The sequence below is a fragment of the Neopsephotus bourkii genome, unplaced genomic scaffold (assembly GCF_033783945.1).
Source record: "Neopsephotus bourkii isolate Nb327-2 ecotype Australia unplaced genomic scaffold, CSIRO-AGI_Nbou_v1 NB_1060, whole genome shotgun sequence".
NCBI lineage: Eukaryota > Metazoa > Chordata > Aves > Psittaciformes > Psittacidae > Neopsephotus > Neopsephotus bourkii.
This window is the reverse complement of record NW_026901548.1, coordinates 168,676-196,147: the sequence shown is the minus strand read 5'-3', so window position 1 is coordinate 196,147 and position 27,472 is coordinate 168,676. Positions and strand designations below refer to the sequence as shown.

The window sequence follows — 27,472 nt, the reverse complement described above, 5'->3', positions numbered from 1 at the left end:
AGCGGGGTACGGGTACCCACAGCAGGCATTCACACAAAGGGAAGGGAAGAGAAGCTTCTCCATGCACAGTTTCGCAGAGGAGTTACCGGGATGAGCTGCTGTGGCCAGCGTCTGCCTGTTCTTTGTTGGCCTTGGGCTACTGCACGAGAGTTCTGGCAGCAGAGGTGCCTATGTCACACGTGCAGTTCACAAGCCCATTTGTTACTCCCATCTTTCGGAGATGATATTCCAGCACCTTGCAAAGGGTCCTTTGCCCAGCTGATGGCGGTCACTTCCATCATCTGCTGGCTCACACAGGGAGGTGCAGGGTAGCCGGCAGCATCCACAGGAGCCTGGAAAAGACCAAGGTGTCAGTGCTGTTGTGAGAGCAGGTCTCCATGCCCCACCGTGCTGCTGCTTGCAGCCTTGGTCACTGTGTCCCACCCTGCCCTGCTCCAGATGCCCCACCACAGAGCCCAGCCCCCGTTAGAGCAGATACCCCGGAAGGGAGGGCAGAACCGCATAGAACTGCAGCAGGTTCTGCAGCACTATGGATGTCTGCTTGCTCCAGCAAGAGCTCCAAGACCAAGGTGCCCCTGTCACAGGTGCCTCCTTACCATGCTGCCCTGGTTGAGGATGGGAGCGCAGTCTGCTGCCAGAGCAGATCACCACTGCTCGTACTGGTGGGAGATGTGTGGGCAGGACCCTGGCATGGCAGAGCTGCTGCTGCCTGCACAGAGCCAGACCACACCAGTCCCTCATGCTGGGGATAGCAGCACCTGACACTGGGAAATGCTGGCTCACCACCTGCCTGACTTTTAACAGTGTAAGGAAGGGCTGTGAAGTAAGCTTCAAGCCACCCACAAGGCACTAAGGATAAAGACATGAGACCTGTAGCCAAGGTTAGGTTGCATTCAGTGAGCACCTGGGAAGAAGAGGCCTGACCAGGACATGGGGATGGGTATGCAGCATCCATCTCTCCCTGAAACAACACCTTGAGTTTCCACCAGAGCTCAGCGACACCAGTCACAGCCAGAACCACTCATGAAATATCTTCATTGGTTTGCAGAGCTGATCTCCTCAACATTTGTTACTCTAAATAGGATGGGGAAGAGGATGAATGGAAAGGTGGATGCTTCTGAAGTAGATATCCATCTACTCCTCATAGAAGGGGAACTGGATTCTATTCCGCACAGCCCTCTGTATAATTCTGAACAACCTCAGCAGTTTAGAGGAGGGGCAGCTCGCAAGTATTTTCCCAGCTCTTCCTTGCACTTGCCATATGCATGGTGTGACTGCAGGGCAGTTTCCCAAAGCATCCAGCAAGCTACACTGACATCTCTGCATCTGCCCGTCTGAACAAACGCTGAGAAACATGAGGCATCAATGCCAGGCATCATTCCACACTGCCTTTTTGCAAGTAGTGTGTCACGCGGTGTGCACAGATCTATTTACACACAAGGCTCGCGCTCATGTTCTACACCATGCACAACTAATAGCACTCACACACATTGGCACTCTTTTCTGTTTTGTGCCTTAAGTGGGTGTACACATGCCCTCCAGGTACACATGCTAATTCCACACACACGTGTGCATCAGCTGTAGCATGTGCAATCCCTGTGCACTTCATGCTCCAATGAGCACAGGGTCTCCAGTATATTTTTATCTTGGCAATCACAGTACAGAAGCACCAACATTCCTCCCCACCCCTCTTCCTTCACAGACTGTTTGCTATTAAGACATCTCTACACCAGCCATAAGAGGTTGTTGGCAACGGCATGAATCCCTCTTTCAGTCAGTCCTCCCCTTGCAGAATCCATTCCTGCCACTGCTCCTGAAGGGCCAGTCTTGCCAATCTGGTGAGAATGCCCATCATCAGACATTTCCCATTGGAGGCTACACCTAGGGGAGCAAGGTGGCCTGTTGATGAGTGTGGACTGAGTCTTTCCATCCTGCTGTTAGAAGTCTCACAGGGTAAAGCAACCGCAGCCTTTATCGATCAAACACAGATATGAAGGTCCCTGCCCTGGAGCAATGGAGGTGAGGCTGCCCACCCGCAGCTGGCTTCAGAGCAACAGATACTGACAATAACAGGACACATACAAACCTACTTATGAGGCTTACATGGATATATAGAAATACATATAACAAGATTCAGTTGCTATGCTGGAGGGAAGGAATGCCATCCAGAGGGACCTTGACACGCTTGTGAGGTGGCCTGATGCCAACCTCATGAAGTTTAACCATGCCAAGTGCAAGGTCCTACACCTGGGTCAGAGCAATCCCAGACACAGCTACAGGCTGGGCAGAGAAGAGATTCAGAGCAGCCCAAGGAGAAGGACTTGGGGGTGCTGGTTGATGAGAAAATGACCATGAGCCAGCAGTGTGCGCTTGCAGCCCAGAAACCAACCGTATCCTAGGCTGCATCAAAAGGAGCGCAACCACCAGGCGGGAGGTGCTCCAGCCTCTGATCATCCTCGTGGCCTCCTGTGGACTTGGTTCAACAGTTCCATGTCCTTTTTATGTTGAGGACACCAGAACTGCACACAATACTCCAAGTGAGGTCTCACAAGAGCAGAGTAGAGGGGCAGGATCACCTCCCATATGGAGACAGGCTGAGAAAGTTGGGGCTGTTCAGCCTGGAGAAGAGAAGGCTGCGTGGAGACCGCATCGCAGCCTTCCAGTATCTGAAGGGGGGCTATAGGGATGCTGGGGAGGGACTCTTCATTAGGGACTGCAGTGACAGGACAAGGGGTAATGGGTTAAAACTGAAATAGGGGAAGTTTAGGTTAAATATAAGAAAGAAATTCTTTCCTGTCAGGGTGGTGAGGCACTGGAATGGGTTGCCCAGGGACGTTGTGAATGCTCCATCCCTGGCAGTGTTCAAGAACAGGTTTGACAGAGCCTTGGGTAACATGGTTTAGTGGAAGGTGTCCCTGTCCATAGTAGGGGGATTGGAACTAGATGGGTCCTTTCCAACCCTTTCTATGATTCTAAGATACAGCATACCATTGCCGCAAACAGCATCTCTCCCATTTCTCACACCTAGGAAATTTGTGGCTATTTTGGAGAAAGTTCCCCAGGCAGTGAGAGATGTCAATAAGCCAAACAGCACAAGCCAAGCCAGAGCAAAAGCTTCAGGCCAGCACTCAGGGCAAAGACTAAGTGTGGCAAAAACACCATATCCAGCATCTCTGCCTTTGCTACTCAGCAGCACTTTCTCAGGCAATGCCCCCAGATGTGCCTGAAGTCAGGGTACAAATGAGTTGTACTTGGTAAATGCAACTACTAGAAAGAGAACTTAAATAGTCCATTTGCACATGTTCTCAGTGACTACTGTGTAAACAGAGCCTTAGGGAGAGGCAGTCACCAGTTGCTGAATTCTCGCACCCTGACACCCTCTCCTTGCCATCCAGGCTACTCCATGCTACTTTATAAAGCCCTCCCAGAAGCCTGACAAGGCAGCAGGGCTACTGCTAGAGAGCAGTTCTGCAGACACTGAATACCTCCTGAATACACAGGGAGACCAAAAGCAAGCCAGCCCAATGGTGCAAATCCAGGCACCACATCAGCAGCATCAGCATCCAACAGCCCCGGCTGGGCTGGCAAGGCAGCACTTTGCCCTGGCAGTCTCAGTGCAGTGCTCAGGGCACAGAGCCTGCAGACAGCACCAGTACCGGCTCATGAGTGCAGTCAGAGCCATCCTCATCGCAACATTCCACACCTGAGTGGCAGCTGCAAGCCACCAGTGCCCACCACAGCCTGACTACCCCAGCCACACACTGCATGGGCACCCTAGTCATTTACTCTGCCTTTTCCTGCAGCCTTGCTGGAGTTAACTTGCTATTTGCATATAAAAGCAAGTAGCTAAATCCTAAACAGTATCAATAAACCAAAAGTACCATTTTAAATACACATACTAATGCCAGGCAGAGAAGAGGAAGCCAGGGCAAAAGATGAAGCAGTGGGTGAGCACAGCTGCAGCAGAGCTGCTGCTCCCTGGCTGGGCACAGCCTGGCCCACAGTTCCCAAGGCAACTTGCTCAGCCCTGCTGCATCCGAGCACTCCACAGAGCAGCCACTGCCACGGGAGGAGGGTCCTGCTGAGCTGGTCCAACACGGGCTGGGCTGCGTTGCTGTGGGAACCACAACCTTGTGTTTATTACATTTAGCACATTTCTCATCTTGCTGCTTCGTCTGAACTAACGTGGTTTGCTGGTGGCTGTCTCATGAGTCCAAAGCTCACTCTCAGCTCTTTTCATGCTCTTCCTATGGGCAGCAATGGGGGTGGTGTACCCAGTTTGCCTCTGAGACAGTCAGGTACCAGACTGCACAGCCCATTGCACAACCTACTGCGAGCTCCATGCAACCCAGAGTGCACTCCCTTTGTGCCTAGAGCTACCTAGAAACAATGACCCAGGGACACATCTGTGGCAAGGCTCTGACACAAGCCAAATTCTTCTCCACCCATAAATTCTCAGCCTGTTTGCCTTCTGTCATAGCTTCAGGCCAGAGCAAGGGTCAGTGTCATGTCTCTTCTCAGTGTGCGCATCTTTCTTTCTGGCTGTCACATGACAGAACTCTTCCAGGCACAGCAGACCCAAGAGCCCCAAGTCCTGCTTGTGTCTTTGCAGCAACAGGATTCAAAGTACCCCAAGGCTGCAAAGAGCCACAGAAATCCCGTGCACAGGAATCAAGACTCACACAACATTTACTTCCCTATGTTATTGAACACCTTTCACCAGCAGCTGGAAATGCCACTTCTCTCTGCTACACGTGAGCAGTGGAGCCATAAATAACTAGCGGAAGCTGCAGTTGCATCCAGAGCCACAGCACAGCATCCGAAGCAGGTAGCAGCACGCATCTGTGGGTGCACTGCACACAGGCACCCCATGGCAGCAAGCCCAGCACTCACAGTGCCAGGCAATGGAGCACCAGCCCCACACCACCCACGTATAACCCAACACTGCCTCTCCTGCTGCTGTCATTCTGCTTCCCAATTATCAGCACAACTCCCCCCTTCCCTCCCTACAAGAGCTTGTACAGTTTGCCAGTGTGTATCTGGCACAGCCATACTGTACATCATGTTGACAGTAGAAATTACATCGTGAGCTTATGTTTTACACTGTGCTCTGTCAGAACTCACTGCAGCCCAGTGATCAGGACAAATTGAATAGCATCCCATCCGTGTCAATATTTATTTCATTTTACAAATGCAGGCTGATGCAGGGAGAGGCAGGCAAGAGGGAAGGGGAAGACACAGGCAGCAACAGCACACAAAGCACTGCCCAATACATCACAGTCCCACACCTCCAAACCACACTATTGCCCGAGAGAGCTACAGTCCCAGAGCCAGGGCAGTAGCAGCCCTGGAGCCCAGCAGCAGGCAGTGCTCTCTGTGCCTCCAGCTCTATGAGGGAGACTGCCACCGCAGTACTGTCCCTCTGAGATAAGCAACAGAACATAGAGAGCTTCCCAGCAGCTACAAAAAATGCAACGGAGTAGGAGAGCCCTCCCTCCTCTACCCCAGCTTGTTACCTGAGCTAGCACAGGCCTGGATGCACTGCCTTGGCTCCTCAGCCTCCAGAGTTGCATGAGCTGCCTGCACCAGACTTAGGACTGCTCCATTTGTTCAGAATGACCACAAAGATGCTACAAAAGCTGCTGCGAGGAAAGCACTGCTTGTGCCATCCTTGGGAAGGCAAAGCTACAGAATAAATCCTGAATACAGCTACTACACAGGGAAGGTGGAGAGATGAGAACAGGGAGATGCAAGAGGCAGGTTGGAGATGTCAATGGCTTGCAGTGCTGCTTCAAACAGACAGGACTACAGCATCTTTGGAGACAACCCAAGACAGGAATCTGAGGGACAAAAGCTTCTGCTAGATCCCCCCAGCCAGCGGCCAGACCTCACTGATGGAGTGGCAGGAGTAGCACACCTTCACACCAGCTCCTTCCCCAGACAGGCAAGTCCATCTGAAGACTCTCCAAACAGCAGGGCAGACCTCCAGCACCAACCAGGCCCTCCATTCTCTGCCCAGCACCTCCTGACCCCAATGTGCCTTCACCCAGGAACCAGAGGGTGAGCACCAGGCCCAGCACTGTCCACATGTGCCAGCTTGTGTCAGCCACACAGGAACAGACAAAGCCACAACAAGCACCAGCTCAGTCTGCATCACAGGGAGCCCACCTCCCTGCAGCTGGCAGCCCAGCCTTAGGCAGACCTGGCTGGGAGACAGGGCAACAAACAGCCTGCAATTACTTCAACAGCAATTCTCTCGTGCTGCCGACAGTGCAGCATGTGGTGTGCAACCACATCTCCTGTTAAACAGAATTAAAATCCACTTAATGCTCCCCTTCCTGGGAAAAGGAACAGGCTGTCTAGAGCACACTTCTAGTATGTTGTATGGAGGTAATACAAGCATGGCAAGGCTGCTGCAAAGCTTTAAGATGGTTCATAATCCCCAGTCCTAAGGCTAAGACATGAACTCAGGCTCTCTGGAGCTCACTTTCTCTACTGGATATTGTAAGGCAAGGCAAGACAAGACAAATATACTTTTTTCTTTTATGAACTTTTCCCCAAAATCCAAAGATGAGGGAGGAGACAATCTTGTGAGACATAAGATGCTATCAACTCCAGACACATGGCAAGCATATTGCATGCAAGCGTCCAACAAGCCCACATGCTTGTCAACACACCTCAGTACCACATAAACCCTGGACCACTGCACCATGGCCAAGCACCCGCTTATATCCCCCTGGCTTTCCACAGTTCCTTCGTAGCATCTAAGAGGCATTTTACAATTACCCCTTTGGGACGGACAATGTAGTAGCCAGGGCATTCAGCCTTCAGCCCTACAGGGAGGGATCTGCAGATTTAAATCACTAGGGGCCAACACCACAACCTGGCTGCTGCTCCAATTTCCTCTGCACCACTGCAATACCCACAGCTACAAGTGTCTTTGGTGGGAATACATTAACATGCATTGCTGGTTCTGTAAAGGACATCAGCACTGGTGAGAGCAAAGGTGTGGGATGTGACAACCACCCACATCAAGACAGATTATGATCATAGCCACTGCACTACAAGTTCCCATTCAGACCAAATTCACTACAAGTTCCCATTAGCAGATCCCATTGGTGATGTAGCATTTAAGGTCCAACGTTCAGATAAAACAAAGCTGGACAGTGTGTCAGAGCACTGTGGTGCCACAGAAAGCAGTTGCAAGCTAGACATGGTTTCACCAGTGCAAACTCTGGAACCCCCAGAGCATCAATCTGCTGAAATATGCTCTCTAGAAGGACACAGTAGTTCAGTGTCCCTTCCACAATCTCAGCATATTTCCACAATCTCTCACAATCAAGTGAGAGATGGCTACAGGTCTGGATAGCACACAGAACCTTAGAATGGTTTTTGTTGGAAAGGACCTTAAGACCCTTCAGTTCTGACACAGCACCACAGAGTGTACAAATACTGGAGATAAGTGGCCAAGGGATTCAAAACTTAAAGGCTTTTGACAGAGGATATTTAAATCACTTTTATTTTTACTTATGCAGTGAAAGGCTTGTGTTACTGGATGAACATACCCTAAGTAGAGGTCCAGACTGTCCAAAAAAAGACCTGATAGCAATCTGCCTTTCAGCAAGTCTTCAGCCCTGATACAGAGCAGACAGGCAGATAATGATAAAATCAAGTTTTCGCACTAATGTCACCCTAGCCTCAGTGTTGACAACAGGGCAGAAAGCCCATTATACTTAGTAAAAGTTCAGTCATGCTTGTTCTTGAAGTAAATATCTGGATTTCCTCTTTCTGTTCCATTGGGATTATTCTCCTAGCAGGGGTCTTCTTCCTTTGCTTTTTTGGTTTTTTCCCCAGTTCACTTGCACACAGTCCAAGTCAGTTTTCCCAGAGGAATTTCTACTTACAAAATGGTCAAGACTGAATGACTAAACATCCATTTTCTCCCTTCAAGTTATTTTAAATTTAATGCCATCAGCTCTTGAGACCCCGCCCCACAGTCCTGCAGCTTTGAGGCCCCAACATAAGATGGATATGGAGCTGTTGGAGCAAGTCCAGAGGGGGCCATGGAGCTGCTGCGAGGGCTGGAGCAGCTCTGCTCTGGAGCCAGGCTGAGAGAGCTGGGCTGGGGCAGCCTAGAGAAGAGAAGACTCCTGAAGGGGAGACCTTAGAGCAGCTCCAGTGCATAAAGGGGCTGCAGGAAACCTGGAGAGGGGCTTGGGACAAGGGATGTAGGGACAGGGCAAGGGGAATGGCTTGAACCTGCCTGAGGGGAGACTGAGCTGAGCTCTTAGGCAGAAGCTCTTCCCTGTGAGGGTGCTGAGGCGCTGGCACAGGGTGCCCAGAGAAGCTGTGGCTGCCCCATCCCTGGCAGTGCTCAAGGCCAGGTTGGACACAGGGGCTTGGAGCAAGCTGCTCCAGTGGGAGGGGTCCCTGCCCGTGGCAGGGGTTGGAGCTGGAGGAGCTTTAAGGTCCCTTCCAACCCAAACCAGGCTGGGATTCTAATTATTGTCCTCTTTGATGCTGTCATGAGAAATTCTAAGAGAGCGCAGCAACTGTCAGAGGAGGAGCTATTCACAACCTTTTGATTTCTCATGTTCAGTCGCTGATATCAGACACACTGGGAGGAACAGTATTTGTTAAAGCTCTCTCACAAACATTGTTTGGAAAAGAGTATTTTCAAAGTTCAGGAGATTTTTTTCCTCCAAGTCATCTCTGGTCCAAGTTTAAAAGAAATTTTAATTGCAAGGAAAATCTCAGAGTCTGCCTTAGGGAAGAAGGTTTTACAGCCATAACGGTCTCGCTCTGCAGCAATTCCTTTCCAAATATGGAATTTTCATGCCTTGTCTACGTGAATACAATACTTTTAATTTGCTTTAGAAACAATCTGGGAGAGGGGGTGGAAGCAAAGGATCTTCCTGTGGCCCTGAATGATTCCCTCTGTGCAGGCCTGGGAGAAACCACCTCCAAGGCAAGAAGGAACAGAAAGCACAAAGCTGCTCTGCACACAACATGTGCAGGCTGGAGCACAGCTTCCCCCATGGGGCAGGGAAGCTGCACCAGCAAAGCCAGCACATCTGCACCCATGTCCACACAAGGAGCTGGCTGGCCACAGCCACCTCCCGGGAGGCTCTGAGTCATCAGGCAGAGCAATCAGCCTCCAGGACAAACTTCTGCCCCAGCTCAGCATGTGAAAGCTGTGTGCCAAGGAGGCAAGTCAGACTGATGGGAGAAGCCCCAGCCACAAAGAGGATTGCTGCCCAGAACCAGAGCCTAGGAACTGCCTGACGGACCCCAGAAACAGCAGCCACTGCCCTGCTGTGCTCTTTGTGCTTTCCCCTTTCCAAAAGGCACCCTCCAGGCCCCTGAGCACACCAGATCCCTTCCTGCTACTCAGCACAGGGACTGCAAGCGCCTGCATGGCCCATCCCTTGCGCACCAGTTCTGGTAGTCCCACACCAGTCCCTCCTGCTCTTTGGACATTCCCGTTGCTCCCCTCTGGATTCTGCTTGCTGCAGTTATGCATGCAACACCCAGCACAGTTTCAGAGGAGCGGTAGCAGAAGGTGCTTCCCTCCTGCTCCTCAGAGGGGAAGGCTCCCTAGCCTTACGGATCCCCAGGCAGCTCCAGGGGCAGAAGCCTGACACCTCTGCAACAACACAGCACCAGCAGGCACCAGCCTCCTGACCCCTCTGTGCTCACTCACTGCAGTGCTGAAGCCTGGGAATCTGGCAGTGCAGGGAGCAGCCACCAGCACAGCTGGACACAGACAGGGGCACACAGCTAACACCCCAGCACAAACTTCTGCAGCCACCTCACCGAGCCCCGCACATCAGGAGTGCTGGCTCTGACCCAATGGGAGAGGGAAGGCTGATCCCAAGGGATGATTCAAGGGACTGCAGGTGAGTCACTCTTCCCTGGGAACCTGACAAACTGCCTTAAGTGACAGCAAAAAAAGAAAACAAAGCACTTGAGCACTCGGAATTGACAGGGCACGGCTCGTCTCTCCTTTGCATAGCACAGCTGCATGCTGCTAAGCACTGGGCATGCTGGGTCCCACCAATGACTTCAGCAGAGAAAGGAAACACAAAAGATCTGCCTGGCTCCCCAAAGGCTTGTGAACAGAACTGTTAACAGAGCCAGAAGAGTCACAGCTCTCGACAGCTGAGAGGAGACAAAAAAAGCCACCCCAAACAAATAATAAAGAGAAGCCCCATTGTCACAAGCCCAAATCTGGTACAAAAACTGGAAGGGGTAAAACCAAGCAATTAGCTCAGTCATGACCTGGCAGAAAATGACAAGGGACCCCGTGTAGGAAGCAAAATCCGGAAATGACAGATTATCACTTTAGGCAAGACTATTGCAAGAAACTTTTGAAAATCAGGCCTGAGCCAGAGGACTGGTCAAACAGGAACTGAAAGTCAGTGCCAAATTGGCATTAACACCCAGGTGAAAAAGAGAGAGCTCGTGAGGGACACCTTATCTCTGGCTGGGCAGGGTGACATGCGGCACTGCTGCTCCTCCGGTGCCTGCCCGCTGCAATGGACAGGGACTTAGCTCTTCCTGCATATCCTTGCCCTGGGCTTGGCACCACCAGCAGAGAGCATCAGAGATCCTTTGCCCCCACGGGTGAGTGGTGATGGTTATATGGGAGACACCTGGAGCCATCGAGCATCTCTGTCACAACTGCCTGGCTGGACAGAGTTCCCTCCTGCTGTGGAGAGAAAGCTCCAGAGCTAAGAGCAGGTCTTTAATTTTAGGATTTGGATAGATGTTGCATGTGAAAGTCATCCCCTTACAAACACTCTGTACAGTCAGGAGTTGCATTCCCAACAATCTCACATCTTATGCCCCACTACTTATGAGGAGCCAGAAATGATCCTATAATAGCAGGACAGAGTCTAGTGGAAGGTGTCCTGTGGCAGGGGGCTGGAACTGGATAAGCTTTAAGGTCTCTTCTAACACAAACCAGTCTGGGATTCTGTGATTTCACCTCTACCTCTCCAGGCACAGAGCTGAGGGCAGAGGTGCCCTGGTGTCACAGCTGTGTAAGTAAAACCCAAAAAACAGAGCAGAGGGCAGAAACTCCTTTCCCCAGAGGGACTGCTCCCTTGGGAAAGGGGCTGTGTCAGGATGGGAAGACTCAGAGACAGGAAGGCTGTCACCCCTGGGGCCATGCATGGCAGAACAGCTGCAATACAGACAAAACTTCACTTAAATGCAAAACCAGGAGCTTTTAGCATCCTGTCTGGTAGAATCAGATTCTTATATCCTTCCATACCCAGTAAATTCTCTTCACAAAGAGCAAGGAAAAAGGAAGTAAAAGCCCTAATAAATGCTGGAAGAGCAGGGAGCTCGCACCAACTCCCAGCCCAGCGTAGCTCCTGGATAATCTAGGCAATAGTTTATTTTTCTCTCCAGTATCATTTTCCCAGCTTGATCTCTACTGTCACAGTATGATGGTTTCACCCCATTAGCCTTGCTTAAAAAAGTGATCCCAGGACTGTGAGTGTTATTGCCCACATAAATCAGGAGGCTTTGAATACGGAGCACCTTTAAATAAACAGCTGATGGAAGTGAAGTTCCGGGATCATTATTAATAGCTTTTCATTTCTGTGTCCGCTGTGCTGTGACATTCTTTCCCAGCAGAAAGCCTCCGCTTCCTATCCCCAGTACATCTGATCCCATGAGTCTTCCAGTCAGAATGAATGACTGTACCTTTGTGCTAATTGTACAACCCATTCCACAAATGGAATACTAATACTGACCAGCAAGAGGAGAGCCTTCAGACCAGGAGCAAAGAGACAGGTTGAAGGGAGCACACCAGCCTCACCACCTTCCCTGCACACAGAGGTGAGGATAGCTGATCCTCTCGCCTCCCTTTAAGGAGGGGCAGAACTTGGCTCTTCCAACACACACTAGTAAATGCTACAACAGGTAACAAGGCCCTGCTCCATTTCTGTTCTGTCTTCCCAGACACATGTAGGCTTTTCCTACTCTGCCAACCATATCGCACTTCTCACATATCCCCACAAGCAGAATGATGCCTTTCAGTTTCTGCTTTGCAAACAACTGGCTGAGCCCAAAGGAACACAGAGCCCTGGAGAGGCAGCCACCACAGAGCAGTCCTGGCAGAACTTAAAGGTGCTGTTCAAAGACTTCACCAGGCCAGATGCAGTTTCTTTTTCACTAGCATGCCTTGTCCAGGTGGAATTCTCCTCCTCCACCTTCACGTATTAAGAGTCTCTCCCACAGCTGCAGAGAGGGGCACAGCAGCCATGGGCACCTGCAGTACCATGGACAGATCTAAGGGCAACAACAGCTAACACTGGGAGAGACAAACCACCCATTCCCATCTCCCAGGGTGATGAGCCTGGGATGGGACTCATCAAAAGGGACCTTGGGCACCTGCTCTGGAAGTTCCTGCTCTGTCATCTGCTGCGAGCACTGACATACAGGTGCTCCCAGTCTGGATTCCCAAAATCCTCATGCCTAGGACACAAGCAGAGCTGCCAGTGCTGCTGTGTGAGCAAACTCCACCATCCCCCAGGACTGTGGCTCAGAAGAAAGACCAAGTTTCTCTCTGGAAAGGGTGTTCAGGCTCTCTAAGCCACTTTGCCCAAAGAAAGGAGGAGATGGTTCTGCTGGCAGTCAGTCCCAATACAGCTACAACATAAGGACAAGCAAAAAGGCTCTACAGTGGCCAACAGTGCCCAGGAAGAGGCTGGCATGGGCTTTATGGCCTCCCTGCTCTTTCTGCCCTTTACTGCAGGGAGACAAGAACTGAGGGTCCTGCTGCTGCACCCCACCTCCAGTTCCCTTTTACTGTTCTTGAATAATGACACCGCAATCAGGTCATGCTGCTCAGAGACAATACACAGAATAAGTAAATATGCCAAACTGGCTTGTTGCTTTGGTGACCTTTGCTGTGTATAAATCCAAAGGGCTGCAGACAGCAGGAAATGCCAGGAACAGGTCATGGCTTTTGGTTTTACTGCCTGCTGCTTGCTCTTTCCCAAATCCAGTTCTCAGCAAGCAGATTCAGGACACAAGCACCAACACAGGCATGACAAAAGGCTCACCTACAGGAGAGACACAGTGGAAGCAAGCATCAGGAAACTGTGGAGCGTGGCTGAACAAAGCTGAAAGAGACCACCACAAACAGGATGCACATTTCTTGGAGGACTTTAAGAGGAAAAAAAATTAAATTGTTATATCTGTATCCTGATTTCAGAGTCCTTCCCTAGCTTGAGTCTGAGTCATTGAAACCACGACGGACTGGTGCAGCAGTGCCACAGCCTTACAACAAAGCAACAGTTGTGGGTCTGGTGGGGTTTTTTTGGGGTTTTTTTTTGTTTGTTTGTTTTTAACCAGAAGCTAAAATTTGGTTTCTGGAAAAATTTAAAATAAACAGATTCCTCTTCCACCCCCACCAATGTTGTATCTGCAGACTGTGGACCTGCTTCTAGCAGCCACATAGGACCTTTAAGCAAAGGAAATGTAGCTGGCACCACACATACAAAACAAGACAGCCTCAGCATGTCACCAGAAACACTGCTTTCCAACCAGACTTCAGCATCCCATTGAAGCATCAGCTCTCAGCAGAGGCCAAATGTGCAAACTGCAGTTGAAAAGGAGAACATTTCCAAAAGCCTGAAGCACGTGAACACAGCAGACTAGAACAGAATCCTCAAGTAGCTTCACTTTAATGTCACTACCAAACCAACTGCACAATGAGGAAGGGACAGACTGGGAGCTCTGGGAACAAGCACTCTGCTCAGCACAAGTGATAAAGAGAGATTAATTGGCCAATTCCTCAATACGGCATAATGGTCCAGGGCTTTGGTGTAAAACTCCATTAAACAAGATGGACATCTTCACTTCTGACATTCCAGGATGGACACAGTGCAGGGTTTTGTAGAGGTCTTACATTACAATTAAGCCCTTTGCCTCCACCAGTCCTGGCAATAGCAAGACTGCGAGAACATTTTCTCTCCAGCACGCAGGCTTTGAAGGGTCTTTCCTGATATATCGGCACAAAGTAAGGACCTTCAGGCCTTGTATGTAGGCTCTAATGTTATTATTATCAAAAGGAATAAAGAGGGACATTCTGAAGTAAGAGGCAGCAAAGCAGCCCAGGGAACAAAGGGAGAAGGAGAGAGAGATTACAGTAGCAACAGGGAGGACAGAAAAGCAAATGGACAAAGTGCATGTGAAAGAATAGAGCCAAGGAGAGATATGCATACACGTGAGCAAGCAGGATCGTGCTGGAACACGTGAGAGTGTGTGCACACAAGAGGGGGCCTGGAAACCCACACAAGCAGGCTCAGGCACTTGCAGCTCCAAGCCCTTCAGATCTACTGCACGTTTGCAGCCTTGTGGTGATTCAGCAAGGGGCCTACCCTGGAGTCCCCCAGCACTCGTGCAGGACTCCTGTGACCCACTTCCTCGAGCACACAGCCCAACAGCCACACGGTGCTGGTGACACTGAAAACTTTTCACCAAAACCATGGCTATGCGTGCCCTCACGAGGAGCACCCACCCTTTCCTCAGAGCAGTTCTGTGCCTGAGAGGGGGAGAACTGGCAGCACACATATACACAGACAAACTCCCACTTTTCCACAAGCAAACATGGCTTTCTCTGGCTTTGTCATCCTCACACACCTTGTCCATTCACATCCTGCTCTTATCACTACACTGCAGACCCTTGCCCTGTCTCCCCCTATTCCCTGGGCTGTTTCACTTCCTTATCCTTCTCCACACTCCTTTCTAGTTTGTTTGATGACAATCAGATTAGAACTCATACGTGTACCCCAAAGTCCCTAGTGTGTGGGCCCATCCAGAGCCCACCACCCCCAATCCAAACAGGCAAATGCCAAAGTGTTTGGGCATCCAAAGGCAAGTGTCCAGCCAAAAAGCCATTCTTGCCCATGCTGGACTCAGCTGTACACATCTCTTGCCACTCACCTCTGCCATCAGACCTCACGGTGAACTGACACCAAACATCACACCTGAACATGCAGTCACAGCGATTCAAAACCAGAATAAAAGGACACAGCTGCATTGAGCAGGGCTGATGCCAGACTTCTGAGAAGTCATGAGCCAGACACAAGCACTGCATCTGTGCAGTCCTCAGCCCCCCATGGTGGGGTGCACCAATGGCATTAGCTCTTGAAGCAGCTTTCCTCATCTTGGTGCACAGAGGCATAGGTAGACCTCACACACAAAACCATATAAAACATACAAAGTTATCAAACACTTCATGCACTGGCTGGAAAAGAAGAAACTAAAACTGTCATTTCTATTTCTAAATATACTTGGGAAGCACCAGACAGTGATGGACTAGATCTAAAAAAGACAGAGATGATTCTCAATGCCAGCCTTTGATTGCTCACATGGCAAGCACACATACTGCCTTGTAGAAGCCAGGACCAGACATTGTGTCCTACCTCTGCCTAAGCCCAGTTCAGTGGTGGTTTAAAAAAAAGGCCTTCCAGCCTGGTGCTTCATGGTCCCTCCCTCTCATCTCTATTTCACAGCAGCTTTTCACAACCAGGATGGTGCTTGGAACAAGTAACACAGCTGCAGGATTTTCTGGTTCTCAGACAGCCTCCCTAGAAGCATCAAACCTGACCAGAGCCCACACCCAGCAACTGAAGGGAGATACTCAGCAGCGGCTACAGCCACAGAGTGTCACAGGTCAGATTCTGTCCTGCCATCTCCACCGGTGTGACAAACTGAGGCTAATTTACAGCAGGTACTGAGCTAGAAGCTCACTGCACACATGCAGCCCTGCTCCATGAAGCTTGCTTTCTGGCACTGAGCTGTCTCTTTAGCTTCTCACAACAAGAACACATATCTGGCAGCATCACAGGCAATGGCATGCCTCCGCCATCAGATTCACAGGACAGAGACCTCATCTGCCCCTGCACTGCCCAAGTCTAGCAGAGGTGTTTTTGCAAAGGGCACCAGACACCTCCCTGCAGAGCAGACACCCCAAAGGGGCACACAGTAAGAGGTGCTTAACAGTCCCTGTACTGGGTCTGGCTGGGATGGAGTTAATTGGCTCCATAACAGTTTATATGGTGCTGTGTTTTAGATTGTAACCAAAACATCGCTGATAACACACTGATGTTGTAGCTACTGCTGAACATGTTTGCACAGTATCAAGGCCTTCTCTGTTTCTCACTATAACCCCTCAGTAAATAAGCGGGTGCACACAAGAGGTTGGGAGGAGACACAATCAGGCAGATGACCCAAAATAATCAGAGATCCCATGCCATATAACATCATGCTCAGTAAGAAAATGGGGGAGGAGGGAGCTCGGGGGAGTTAGCCATCTTTTGTTCGGGAACTGGCTGGGCATCAACTAGGGATTTGTTTGCCTTTGTATCCTTTGTTTTGTTTTCTTTCTCTCTTCTTCTGCTTCTCCTCCACTTAGCAAGCCATTTTTATCTCAATCCGTAAATTTTCCTTCTTTTACTTTCCTCTTCCCCTGCTCCACTTGGGAGTGAGCAAGCAGCTGTGTGGTGCTTAGCTGCTGATGGGGTTAACCCACAGCAGTCTCAAAACACATGGTGGCACCACCCCCAGAGCAGGAGCAGGCACCTGACCCCTGCAGCAGTAGCCATGGCACAGTGAGGAGGCTGCTGTTCTCCTTGTGGAACACTGAGCCTCTAACTCTCATGGTGTGAGTTCACATCTCCTGTCTTCTAACACCCCAGCAGCACCAGCTCACCTGCCACCACCACCCAGTGAAGCATCCCCACACCCGATCTCTAATTCACCAAAGCGTGTCAGCACTCTAGGTACAAAACTGATTCAAGCCTCAACTGATGGCTCCAGCATCCTTCCCAGCCAGACACGAGTCTCCCATCATGCAAAAATGTAAACAGCTTTTTCAGACAAAATCCACATATGCACATCTATGGTTGCTACTCCAGCTGGAGAAGGTTCAGTGCTTGGACTTCATGCCTCAGTTGCTTTGTGGTACTGAGGAAGGCAGCAGCAGCATCTGTGAGCACAACAGTCAGTCCTCTAGGCAGGACTAATGAGGATCCCACCTCCAGCCCAGAGTCTCTTGTCTGTCTTTGCTAATCCCTTGCCAAGTCCAAAGCAAGTCAAAGCAAGCCACATCTGCATGTGCAGGGTCATCCACAGACCCTGGTCACTAAATTCCATGGTCCACAGAGGCTCACATTTGCAGCCCTGGTCCGCTGCATAGCTGTGACTTGCCCACTGCCCACACCCCCAGTGGACCAAGGCGCTGGCATCAGCCTCCACCACACTTGCCACAGGGGCTGCTCGTGTAGGAGCCCTTTGTCCCTTGGCAGCCTCAGCGCCAGCAGCGGAGCCCCCGCGCAGGGCAGGAGCCTGGCTCTGATCTCACCCTGCAGACCAGGGGCTAAAGGCGGCCCGGGCTGCGCGCATGAATCGAGGACGCGGCTCCCTCTGCCGGCACGTGCCCGAGGAGCCCCTGCTTCCCAAAAGCAGGGACAAGCCGGGCCCTGCGCCAAGCACCCCGCGTTGCCCCGTCCCGGCTGCGGGAGCTCGGGGGCACCGGGGAGCAGCCCCGCGAGCTGCTGCAGAGGCAGGCTCTCAGCCAGCTTCCCCAAAAGCTTCAGCAGGGATGCAATCCCTTGAGGACTCTGCTGATGCTCAGCTATTCCCACCTGCCATCAAAATGCTCCACCGCATTTCGTAAGCGGGAAGGCAGCCAAGCTTAGGGAACTGGGAAAGTCCAGGAACCCCTCACCTGTACATCCTCAGCCTTCTAGACTCCAGTGACTGGGGAAACTATTCCCTCTCACACACATGCACAAGACCATCACCAACAGCCATGTGCCTTGTCAGGGCCACTAACAACCGGGGAGAAAATGTGCTTTCACACTATCAAAAAGGAAACAGTGAAAATCCAGAAAGACCCCAGGCCAAGGGTAACTCTGGAGCCTAAGGGGGAGAGCGGGAGGGGGGATGACGATGGCAAAGGCAATGTCCTGTCCCAGGTTAACAGTCTCGTTTTCTCACTTTTAATACATGCCCACCTCAAACTGATCTGCACTAGAGAGAGGGTGCTGGTTGTGGAGAGGGGGAGGAGCTCTGAGCTTAGGAGCCACTTTTAAATGACAAGGATTACTGGAGAAACAGCATTTTGGGGATTTTGAATTCTGGGAAGCAGCTGCAGTAGGAGCAGAGGGAGATAATCCCAGTGTGACAGAGATGCAAGGAAGCAGGACTGGAGAGGTGAGTGCAGCATCCCCAGGCACACACAGATGCTACTGTCTTGCATAGGGCATCCTGCACAGAAGAACTGGGAGGCTGTCAGAACAAGGGCCTGGCCCAGGGCTCCCAGCATCCTTCTGTCTGAGGGTGGCCAGACCATGAGGGTTTCTGAGCCTCTGGAGCAGCCAAACCTTTCTCTGTCCTTCCTGACTCCAGCCCAGAGTGGGGACTCAGACCCAGAGAAGCAATCTGCCCCACAGCCCAGGATCAGGAAGCCCAGATTCCCCAGCCATCTTGCAGCCCCCAAGTAACCTGTGGGTGAAAAGGCAGCAAGGGGAATCTGGGCTTTGCCAGGGAAGGCAGCAGTGGAGCACTGAGGGAAGCAGAGGCAGTACAAGGCATGGGGTGGAAGATGCATGCCTCAGGGCACCCAAGTCCAATGCCTCAGGATGGGCATGGGGTTTCAGACCCTCCATAAGCTACAGTCTGCCTGCACACAGCTCCCAAGTGCCAAACAATAGTGAAGGGCAGCAGCGGCCAAGAAAGAGGATGTGGTGGTATGCCACCACAAAGGCTGTACTGAGCTCCCAGGTGCTGCTGTGCACAGCACTGGGGGACAAGGCTTCCCTAGGTGCAGGGCACAGGAAGGGCTACATGCCATAAGGTGCTGGACATAGCTCATCCATGAGAACTAGCTCTCTCCTGCCACACCACTGTCAGGGCCATATCACACAGTACTGCTCTGAGTCAGTTTTGCAATCAAAACCTCAGGGAAATGCTAACTTACCAAAGCCATGTTTAAATCCTCTGCTTGCTCCTGTAGCCATTGCTTCCAAATGTCTCACATCTTTGCTCTGATGGGTGTACACACCTTTCCTCATTCATATGCACACGTGCACCACCACCTGCCTGTACCCACACTCATGCAGCCTTCTGCTGAAAGGGCTTTGAATGTTTGGAGGTTCCATTTATTGCCCAAGATGTTTCTATGGTGACTCCCTTCACAGCCCATCATTGGTTGCAGGAAGCTTCTGGCCATCAACAGCTTCAGGGGAGTTGGAGGCCTCAAGCTTCAAGTGACCTGTAGTTTTTCATGTCACCAGCTACACTGAATTAGGAAGAGATTAAGAAAAACTCACCTGAAGTGGCAATGGTGAATGAGGCAATATCAGCAAGTAAAGAGGAATGATCCCGAGTGCTTCCCCCGGTGTTCTCTGCGGTACTGTAGCAGGGACTTGGGGTATCTGCAAAGTAGTGCTGAACAAACAGCTCTGCTTTCATGATTTCCTGGAAGGACTTCCCAGTCAGCAAGGCTCACACAGCTGCTGTAGCCAGAGCACAGGACCACTTCACCTTGTGCAATGGCTGCCCCTAGCACACTGCTCTCTAAGCCAGGGCCAGGATGCTTGGTGAGCAGTTCACTAAGTGCTTCTATAGGGAAGCCTGTGGATCCACAGCTGCTGCTGATAAACACTAGGCCCAGCATCACCACAGCTTCCATCATCAGCCAGGCAGGGCCAAATTCAGCACTGATAGCAGAGTTAGTAGGCACTTTGCCCAGAGCCTCAGTCCTGCAGTGTGTGAGCTAAGGCACAGCTCTCACAGTGGACTGAAATTAGGAAGTGTAGCACTGAGCAGAGTCAAAACTCAATGGGCTCCATTGGGCGTATTTTTCCAGGCTCCCTGATGGTACTGCCAGAGTCAGAAGAAAGGAAATGAGTAAAAAGCAGGGCAGCAGACTGGAGCACAAAAAGAAGGCAAGCGCAGATTTCCCACAGACAAGAGGAGGGGGCAGACAAAAGAAGAGGGCAAGACTGTGAATCCAGAAAAGTGCTGAGAAATGTCATGAGGTTGCAGTGAGTATTAGAACCTTCCCTTGTGTTTAGTGAGCTATCCTGAGACAGAGCACTTCGCAGAAGGGAGAACTTTCTGAAAAGCACCTTGATTCTCAGCACTGCTTGTAGGTTTATCAGCAGTGAATGATTCAGTTCAAACCTGGCCCTTGGGCTGGAGCACAAATGGACCAGCTTTGAGGTGCTGCCTTTCCTACACCCAAGGGAACAATTACCCTCACCCTCTAGAAGAACAATGCAGGGGCTTCACCTTAGCAGGGCCTGTCCTCCACCTTTTGGTCAAAAGGCCATATAGGACCTTCAGAACTGCTCTGCAGTGGTACGAGCAGACCCCTCCACAGGTCTCTAATGCAGAAACTAACTCACAAACAAATGCAACTGCAGACACAGGTGCCCCGCAGGGCTGAACAGGTAGTGGGCACCTAACCCATGTGAGGTGAATGGGAGACTCCCAGTTCAAACCCTGAAATGAGCTCCCCACATACCAGGTCTGCTTGGGAGCAGGGAAGGCTGATAGGCAGCAATTTGTTGCCCAAACCCAGCCATAAAGACCCAGCTTTTCTGCTGGGGTGGAGCAGGGACTGTGCTTCTCAAGCAATATGGTTCAAGGGACTTGCAGGCATGAGCTAGAGCATCCAAATCCAAGGAGTAGAGCCCTGCACCCTCACCTGCAGCCCAGAGCACAGCTGCACACAGACATCCACAGACAAGGTGGAGTGGGGAGAGCTGGAGGGCAAAGAGCTGGCAGGTGCCAAGGGTGCAGGGCAGGATGCTCTCAGGGCCACAAATTGTTCAAGGCAAAGCTGGTTACATCTCTCTCCACCAGCCACCCTTCCCTGCAATGTCATGAATAAACCGGTGGTAGAGACAAAAGAGATGCAGTGAACAGCAAGATGTCCACCTACCTCAGGCTTGGTGGAACTCACACCTACCTCATCCTTAAGCATAATTTTTCAAAACACCAGATCACTCAAAATGGCCTGTGCCTCAGGATACGGATGAACTTACCTGCAGAGAGTGTCACTGCTTGTAAACCCAAACAGTTGCATAACCACATGGTTAAAAGATAATGACACACATTCATACATGGTTGTATTCCTATGTACAAATACTGTTCAGTGACATGGTGTTGGAAGAACAAAAGTATAACCACACTGTTTCTTCTTCAATCTGTTTTTCTTTACTTTTCAAACCTGGGCTTTCAAAATATAAAAAGAATTATTTGAAAAATATGTAATTATACCTTAAAGGAATAACAGCAGATCAAATCCCACCAAATCCAGTTTTGTTTCAAAGCTTCCATCATCAATCTAATCCTTCTAATGAAATACAGTCCATGGGTAGAAAATCGGGTTTCAAACAGGCATTACCCCCCCCCCCCAGTATTTGCAACCAGATTTTACTACTATGGGCTAGTGATTAGGAGCACAAAGGCAAAATTTGCTCAGAGAAAAGCCTGCTAGTTTAATATGACCCTATTCTGAGAATCCTTACACATCAACAAGGACCTATGGATTTTTCAAATATGGTATTGCATTTTAAATCACGAAAATATCACATTATCAGACACAGAGCTAGGAAAACCAGGATTTTAACAGTTCAACAGTTACTTTTAAGCCACTGACAGCCTTCTCTCTTTTTTTTTTTTTTTCCCGGAGACCTGCTGGCTTCTTTTAAAAAGAGTTTTCAAATTGACCTTGTTTCAGTGGCCACTTCTCTGCCCCAGGTATGAAATCATCGTATCACATTATAAACTGTCAATGCACCAAAAAGCAAAGGGCATTTATTTCCAGGCAGGAACAGAGCTGTCTCTTCTGCCTACGAAACAGCGCACTCTTTTTCTCTCATAAGCCCCTCCAATTTCAACATTACTATTCAGCAGTCAGCATTTCATACAGAGACCAAGCCTCCCTTGCTCTGACCTCCACCTCACTGAGGCAGAGATGTACGTGATACAAAAGTCAGTACAGAATTGGGCCAGCTTATTCAGATTTCAGTGGGCAATACCCTGTGCTATGCTCAGGGTCCTGTCAACATTGTTATGGACTTCATCAATGAGCATCAGAACTAACCTTTGGCCTTGTTACACAAACACAGCATCAGTATAGGAAAATGGTTTCAGATTCTTGTTTCCATTTCTCCCTGCTATGTGATATCCAAACCCAGAGAAGCGATTTATTTTCAGCATCCAAAAACTGATGTGCCAGGATCAAGATCTCAAACCCTGACAACTGCTTGCTGCAAATACTCCTTACCCCATGCTCATGAGAGAGGTGGAGAGCATTCACCTTAGGAGACTAGTCGTGTAAGGGGAAACCTGGCAAAGCCCAGGCTCTGTCCAAGCTGTCTGAGCGGTGCACAAGATCTACAAGCACAGAGACTGCAGGCTTCAGCCATTCTGTGAACATTAGGTACTCTGAAGAGAGAAACAGGTCCCAAAGAAACAGTCATCATGTGAGATTATCTTGGTGGTGTGCAAGACATAGTATTGGCTGTCGCAATGCATGGTACTTTAACAGCATAATGCCAGCCTAGTAGCAGGGACAGAGAGGTACATCCCCATTTATTTTTTCAGGCAATGCAAGCGAGCTCAGGAGAACCAGAGCTCTGGTGGAATCATCCTTCTTATCCCTCTCAGGTCCAGAGGTTCCCCTGAGTTACACTGCACTGTCTTACAAAGTTATGTCTGAACTCTCAAGCCTGCCTCTCCTTGCTCTTATCTACACCATCATCATCGTTTTTCATACATAAGAGGTTAGAAGAAAAGACAACATAGATCTTCCGAGATCACAGGAGATGTTACAAGTGTCAGAAATCAGACAAATAGAGAGAACAAGGGCATCTACTGCATCCTTCCTTCCCGTGCTGGCACTGCAAGACCACAGGAGCCTGGCTGCCACAGGATGTGCTCCCAGGACACTCAGCAAGTGGCACTTGGTGCAGCAGCCCGGGCCTGGACAAGCTGCTGTAGCTGGGCATGCTGGAGCAGCAGAAGTGGCTGCAGCACTTGCTCCCAGCAGGCCAGGGCACAGCCATTTGGGAACCACATTTTAAATGAGGAAAGTGCTAGTTTTAGCACAGTTATTTTCAGTTTGTTGTTAGAAAAACATTGTTCTCTAAAGAAATATGTTACCCTCCCTGCTAAAAGGACTCGAGCAGGACTCCCCAGGCATTTAGGCTGCACGTTCACACACATCCTTAAGCAAAGCCTCTGTGGTAACCGGCATGAAGGGTTCCGGCCTCAGTAAGAGAAATGGAGAGCTAGCTCTTGGGTAGGAAAGCACCCAAGAAGGATGTTTCAAGATACCACCGGCTTAAAAAAAGAGCTGCAGCTCTTTAAGCACCCGAGCGCTTCAACTGAAGGGTATAAAACCCTGCTGCTGACAGAGCCAGCGCTGGAGCCCTGGCAGCGATGCCTAAAAGGACATAAACCCTCCGGCTTCGCCCGCCCTCCCACACCGGAGCGGGTCGGCGCTCCCTCCTAGGCGCAAACCGCGAGGCTGCGCCGCCTGAGCCGCGGTCCCGGAGCAGCCGGGTTAGGGCCGAACCCGCCCTCAGCCGCGGGGAGCGGCAGCCGCAGCCCCGCCGAGCGGCAGCAAAGTTTGCGGCGCGGCGAGGGACGGCGAAGTTGGGCTCCCGCGGTGCCCGCCCGCGCCGGTTCTTACCTGGGTCGGCGGCCGCTGCGGCCCCCCCGCGCGGGGCGCTCGGCCTCCCGCGGCATCCTGCGCGGCCCCGGCGCCAAGCGGAGCGGTGCCCCGGCACGGAGCGGTGCCCGGCAGCCCGGCACGGAGCGGTGGCAGCCTCAGCCCAGCAGCGCAGCCCTCGCCGGCGGCGGAGAGCGGAGCCGGCTGCTGGCACCGGGCGGGCACGGCGCGAGGCGGGGCGCGGGCGATGCATGTGCGGCGAGAGCCGCCTTCCTCCCCCTCGCTTCCTCCGCTCCTTCCCCGCAGCCCAGCCCAGCCCAGCCCAGCCTCTGCTGGAGACTCTGAGAATGCAGCGCCGCTCCCCACCCGGGACCGGCCCCGCGCCCCCGGCCCTTGGCACCTCCCTAGGGACCAGCCGCGGGGACCCGCTCAAGGCTGGTGAGGCTGCGGTGTCTTTTGGGGATAGATAAATCCGGTCATGCAAGTCAGGGTTTAGTCACAGCTCAGGCGAACAGCCCCAGCAGGACATTTTCCAGTCTCCCTTTCCAGCGTTGCACATATCACCTGGAGAAAACGCTTGTCTGCTTCCACAAAAACCTCTAGTATTAGGCCTTAGAGTCTGGCCCTGGAAGGAACAAAGGGGATCACCATGTGTTGCTCCATGTGTGCAGCACCTTGCACGAGGCAAACAAAAGCTCTGCTTGGCCAGTACAGGCCAAGAAACAGTTGCTGCCCAGCAGCAGGTTGCTCACAAGCCACCTGGCTCTCGTGCTTCCTGCGCAGGTCAGGAAGAGGTGGAAACAAGACAGTGGTTCATGACCACAGCAGGAATTCAGGATGAGTGACTCCTTTTATGAACCAAGAGACGAGCAGGGCACAGATCCAGCACAGGCTCAGGCAGTTGTCCTCCCCACCTTTGCACCACCTGTCACAACTCCTACTACTGCATGACTTCCACCCTCAGAAGTCAATGGACTCTGAATAAGACCTAGGAAATGCTCCTTTTTAGTCCCTTCAGACATGGAAGCATCTAGAAATGTTTTTGATCCCAGTGTGAAAGCGAGAAATCTCCCAGCTGCAAGCACTGCTGCCAAAGTAGTTCCCACTTGTGCCTGATGCTCTCCTAGGGAAAGAAGCAAAGCCTGGAGCACAGCTGCTCCATCGCTAACACTGTCTGCAAACAGAGACCTTACTCAATGCCAATCTAGCGAGCCCTAGAGCAGCTGCTAGGCTCTTGTGCCAACACTGACACTGGCAACACCCAGATCCTTTCCCTGGGAGAGCCAAGGGGCTGCCTCACACACTGCAGGGGGAGCTGAGCCCACACGGCAGAAAGTATCCAGTGATGTGGTGTGATCCCAGGCGGAGATGGTTCCAGCCTTATCTGTACATGGGGTGCTCTTTTTCGATGTTTTTGCTAAGACCCCCTTACCCTGGAGCCAAGGAAGGTCTTGTGCCTTCTGCCATCATGCTCCTCCCCTGTGTCATAGCTGCTCCATGCCTGATCTAGTTGATGTCCCTCCTCATTGCAGGGAAAGGTTGGATTAGATAACCTCAAAAGGTCCCTTCCAACACAAACTATTTTGTGACTACAATTCTATCTCTCTTGCTACTGCCCTGCAAGGTGCTGGTAAAGCCAGCCATGCCTGTCCCAGCCCAGCTCTCACGTGAGCCCCAGAGAGCACTATAATAAGGCATTTTATGATAGTCCTTCCATGAGACCTGAAATCAGCAATGCTTCAGTGTATGCCCAGGTCACACAGTAGCACAGGCCATGAGCTGGCCTAAGCAGCATGAGAAAGAGGTGACGGAGGATGCAAAGCAGAACAAGACCCACCTATGGCATGGTCACTCCCTTTGTGACCGTGGCTGCCCCACACTTGAACACCAAACAGTCTCCACAGCTCCATCCCACAGCCTCTCTAAAGGTGACATGTCACTTTCATGTCATGCCTTCTATTTTCAGTGACAGAAGGATGGATGGGTTATTCTTTGACTTTGCTGCCATCCCTTTTATCTCCATGGGAATTTAGTCCTCATGTGGCTTCTCCTTTCCTCTCATTCCCATCTGTGCTTTATCCCTGCATTAAAATAGCTCTTTTGTATTTCTTAGCCCTCCTCTACCTGCAGCACTCTTCCCTCATTCTGATATACTCTCCCCACCTCATTGAGCTCCGGGCCCCATTGCTTTGTTCTCTCCCTATCCTTTCCTTTCTTTCTGTCAGTGCCTTGTTCCTTTTCTTGTTGTGATTTGTCTTCTTTGCTCTGTCCCCTTCACTCATCTATTCTCCTTATCTCTTTTTGCTCCTTCCTCTTCCTTTTCCCATTCTTTGCACACACCCCACCTTCCTCTGTGCGCCTTTGTCTGTAAGGAGTTGAAAGTTAAAAGCTTTTCCAACTTGATCCTGAGCAGCTTTCCCTTGTGCTTTCATCTCCACAACCCATTTGTAAAACTGCTCAGACTGAAGAGCCATGACATGAACAGCTAAAGAAATATCAGACAGAAACAGGACTCCCAACATGGGATGGAAATTTGCCTTCTGCAGGAAAATCTCCCTGGTACACTAGCACTGAGGTTCCCTCTCCACAATTCCTGTAAACACAACATAAAACCTGATGACCAAGATCTCATCTTCTTGGCCTCAGCCTCTTCCCACTGGTGCATTCAGTGCTGGGAGGGGTAGACACAGGGGTGCATGAAAGCTCCCCATCTCCTCCTGCCAAAACCTAGCTTGACCAACCTACTCTCCCACCCCTCTCACTAGCAGCTCCCCCCAGGTCTGTCATTGCTGCTTTATCACAAACTGCTAGCCAGAGGGAAGAGTTGAGCACCAGGAAAGGTGGTGTGGCTCTTGTCCTGTCCTGCTCCCAGCGCTTGATGCAAAGATCCTTGATGCAGAGACCTGGCAAACTCTCCCAGCTGATGTGTTGCCAACCTCCCAAAAGGAGTTCTTTCTTACGCTTTCTCACGTTTTGTGCTGGGCCCAGTACTGCTTGGGGCAGAGCAGCTGCAGACAGCGACTTAAGGACAATTCAGAGAAAAAGAGCCCTCAAGCCGCTGCTTTCTCGGTGCTTCTCCACAGCCTGTGCTCTGCAGGGCTCGTGTGTGAGCACAAAAGTACAGTCAGTCTTACCTGTGACCAGTGGCAGGGGATTAGAGTCACCAGTACAGATCTGTGCTGTGTTACATGGAGCAAATCAAAGTGCTGTCTGCTTACTTGGAAATCTGCTGCTGAGAATCCCATGAATTCTGGCTATTCTCACAACTCTATGAAAGATTAATCTTGCTAAATCCTCCTACTTCTTCCCTATCCGAGAAACAGATTCAACACAGGACAAGCTCTGTGACTCACCTTTCTTGGCAGAACCAGCTCCCATTAATCTAAGTCCCTGCCTAATGTCCAGATTTGGCTGGCAGGCAATCCATCTGCAGTCCAGCTCTCTGTCCAGGATCCAGCTCCCCTGTCAGTCAAAGCCCACCTAATGCTGTGTGCCCTGCAGGGACAGGGTGTAGTCTGCAGCCCACTGCCCAGGATGAAAGCAGGGGACAGAATCTTGGATGGATGGGTACTTGCTAGGCAATGCGGTGTCAGTCTTCAGTGGCAACTGAGCTCAGCGTCTGCCCATTCATTCTCTGTTTTCATTCTTTGACTATACCCCACCTTATCTCAGCAGAAAAATAGGAGATTCACATAGCTCAGTCCCACCAGTTTTGCTCTTCATGGGGTCCAGGATTTAGCCTGCTGCTCTCCAAGT

The 27,472-nt window shown here is 51.0% G+C and overlaps 1 protein-coding gene across 1 annotated transcript; it reads right to left on the bottom strand.

Moving 5' to 3' along the window:
* On the bottom strand, positions 1–27,094 carry LOC133216511 (collagen alpha-1(I) chain-like). Its single transcript, XM_061361271.1, has 3 exons — positions 27,070–27,094; positions 23,738–24,120; positions 1–332 (listed from the first exon to the last, which is right to left on the bottom strand). Exons 1-3 carry the CDS (start codon positions 27,092–27,094, stop codon positions 174–176), a joined length of 567 nt encoding a protein of 188 aa, XP_061217255.1. The 3' UTR covers positions 1–173.
* Between the last annotated feature and the right edge of the window lie 378 nt (positions 27,095–27,472).